This window comes from Austrofundulus limnaeus, unplaced genomic scaffold, assembly GCF_001266775.1.
Source record: "Austrofundulus limnaeus strain Quisiro unplaced genomic scaffold, Austrofundulus_limnaeus-1.0 Scaffold470, whole genome shotgun sequence".
Lineage (NCBI taxonomy): Eukaryota > Metazoa > Chordata > Actinopteri > Cyprinodontiformes > Rivulidae > Austrofundulus > Austrofundulus limnaeus.
Genome location: NW_013952872.1, coordinates 108,354 through 110,356, shown reverse-complemented (window position 1 = coordinate 110,356; position 2,003 = coordinate 108,354). Strand labels below are relative to the sequence as shown.

Genomic DNA, 2,003 nt, shown 5'->3' with positions numbered 1-2,003 from the left:
CTTATTCAAAATCAATGCGGTCCAGCGGCCCTCTGCGGCCCAAAGTTAAAAACTGTTGTTATTTTGAGGCCCTRAAGGTGGTGCTRGTGGCCCAATTGTGGGRCGCGGCCCATGGGTTAAGAATCTCTGGTCTAAAACACTAGTGTGGCTGGGCCTTAACATTACCAAACACAAAATAACTATAGTCAGTTTGACAGAAACTGACCACTTAATGTGCGTCCTACCTCAAAGTGCACAACTGTCCAACTGGAAGCATTGGATGTGTTTTTGGTGCTCACATCCAGTTCYGTGTGAAGGCAGCATAATTAACTGTAGAGTTAACTGTGTTGGTGTGTTAGCTAAATATCTCAGGAACCACTGGCTGCAGCTGTGAATGTTTCTGTCCTGCAGCTGCATGAAGACCCTGAGTCAGCCTCTGCTGGACGTCCAGCTCAGAGATCCCGACGTACCGTCCCCCCTCAGGACGTTTGCCTCAGAGATTCTGGTGATGGGACCCCCTCCTCAGGTGAGCATTGACCCACCTGGTGTTTATGTTAACGTGGACTCTGTGTGCCCTCCAGGAGATTCTCGGTGCGGTCGGAGAGTCCCTCCCTGCTCTGGTCTTCCTGCCTCTGTTGAAGAGGAAACAGGTTCCAGGCTTCCTGGAGGAGGAGGTGCGCTACCCTAAAAGCTCCCTGGCCTGCCTGGCTCACCTGGTGTTTGTCCATCACCTGGCTGCAGAYTCTTTCCCCAGCGTCTTCAGGTGAGTAACAGCAAGTATTTGTAATTCCAGCCACACAGACGGGTTTTGATTGGTTCTTTTCTCCTGACGCCTAACCAGTCCAGTGTTCTGTCTTCGGAGTAACATGGAGCACATTTCCCTCCTTCTGTCAAGGTAAAACCTGAATTATTGTAGCTTTGCTGTGTGTTTACACACCTGATTCCATCCTTCTGTTACCAAAACACCTGGTTCAGTAAATATCTTTAGTATTTGTTATTTAAATGTGTCATTTAAAAGCAGCTGCTGGTGTCTSAAAGAATGTCCTATAAAACACACTGAAGTTTTGTAATATTGGACACTGTGGTGAATTTGAGTTTTTCCTCCATTTTCTGACAGAACTGAAGAGTCCAGGCTTCACAAAGGGTTGGTAAGTCCCGCTGAAGGTGTGTCCACACCTGGTGGTCCAGTAAGTCCCACTGAAGGTGTGTCCACACCTGGTGGTCCAGTAAGTCCCACTGAAGGTGTGTCCACACCTGGTGGTCCAGTAAGTCCCACTGAAGGTGTGTCCACACCTGGTGGTCCAGTAAGTCCCGCTGAAGGTGTGTCCACACCTGGTGGTCCAGTAAGTCCCACTGAAGGTGTGTCCACACCTGATAGTTCGGTAGACCCACTTCACCTGGGACCAGAACCAGCAACATTTGTTTACACTGTCAGCTGGTGAGATTCAGTTTCACTCTGCGGTTAGTTAGAGTCAGGTTAGGTTAGTTAGTCAGGTTAGGTTAGTTAGAGGTCAGGTTAGGTTAGTTAGTCAGGTTAGGTTAGTTAGAGGTCAGGTTAGGTTAGTTAGTCAGGTTAGGTTAGTTAGTCAGGTTAGGTTAGTTAGTCAGGTTAGGTTAGTTAGAGGTCAGGTTAGGTTAGTTAGTCAGGTTAGGTTAGTTAGAGGTCAGGTTAAGTTAGTTAGAGTCAGGTTAGATTAGTTAGAGTCAGGTTAGACAAGTCAGAAACAGGTTAGACTAGTCGGAGTCATGTTAGGTTAGTTAGAATCAGTTAAGGCTAGTTATGGTCAGGTTAGGTTAGTTAGAGTCAGGTTAAACTAGTTAGTCAGGTTAGACTAGTTAGAGTCCAGTTAGGCTAGTTAGAGTCAGGTTAGACTTGTCAGAATCAGGTTAGGTTAGAGTCAGATTAGGTCAGTTAGAGTCAGGTTAGACTAGTTAGTCAGGTCAGGTTAGTTAGAGTCAAGTTAGGTTAGTTAGTCAGGTTATGTTAGTTAGAGGTCAGGTTAGGTTAGTTAGAGTCAGGTTAG

General features: G+C 46.6%; 1 protein-coding gene across 1 annotated transcript in view; it reads left to right on the top strand.

Annotated features, from left to right (window-relative positions):
- glmna (glomulin, FKBP associated protein a) overlaps positions 1-2,003 on the top strand; it is a gene marked incomplete in the record, with an annotated part of 24,710 nt that overhangs the window by 7,628 nt on the left and 15,079 nt on the right. The window contains 4 exon segments of the mRNA XM_014025341.1: positions 391-484; positions 561-742; positions 821-874; positions 1,097-1,127. Of these exon segments, the coding sequence (XP_013880795.1) occupies positions 391-484; positions 561-742; positions 821-874; positions 1,097-1,127 (361 nt within the window).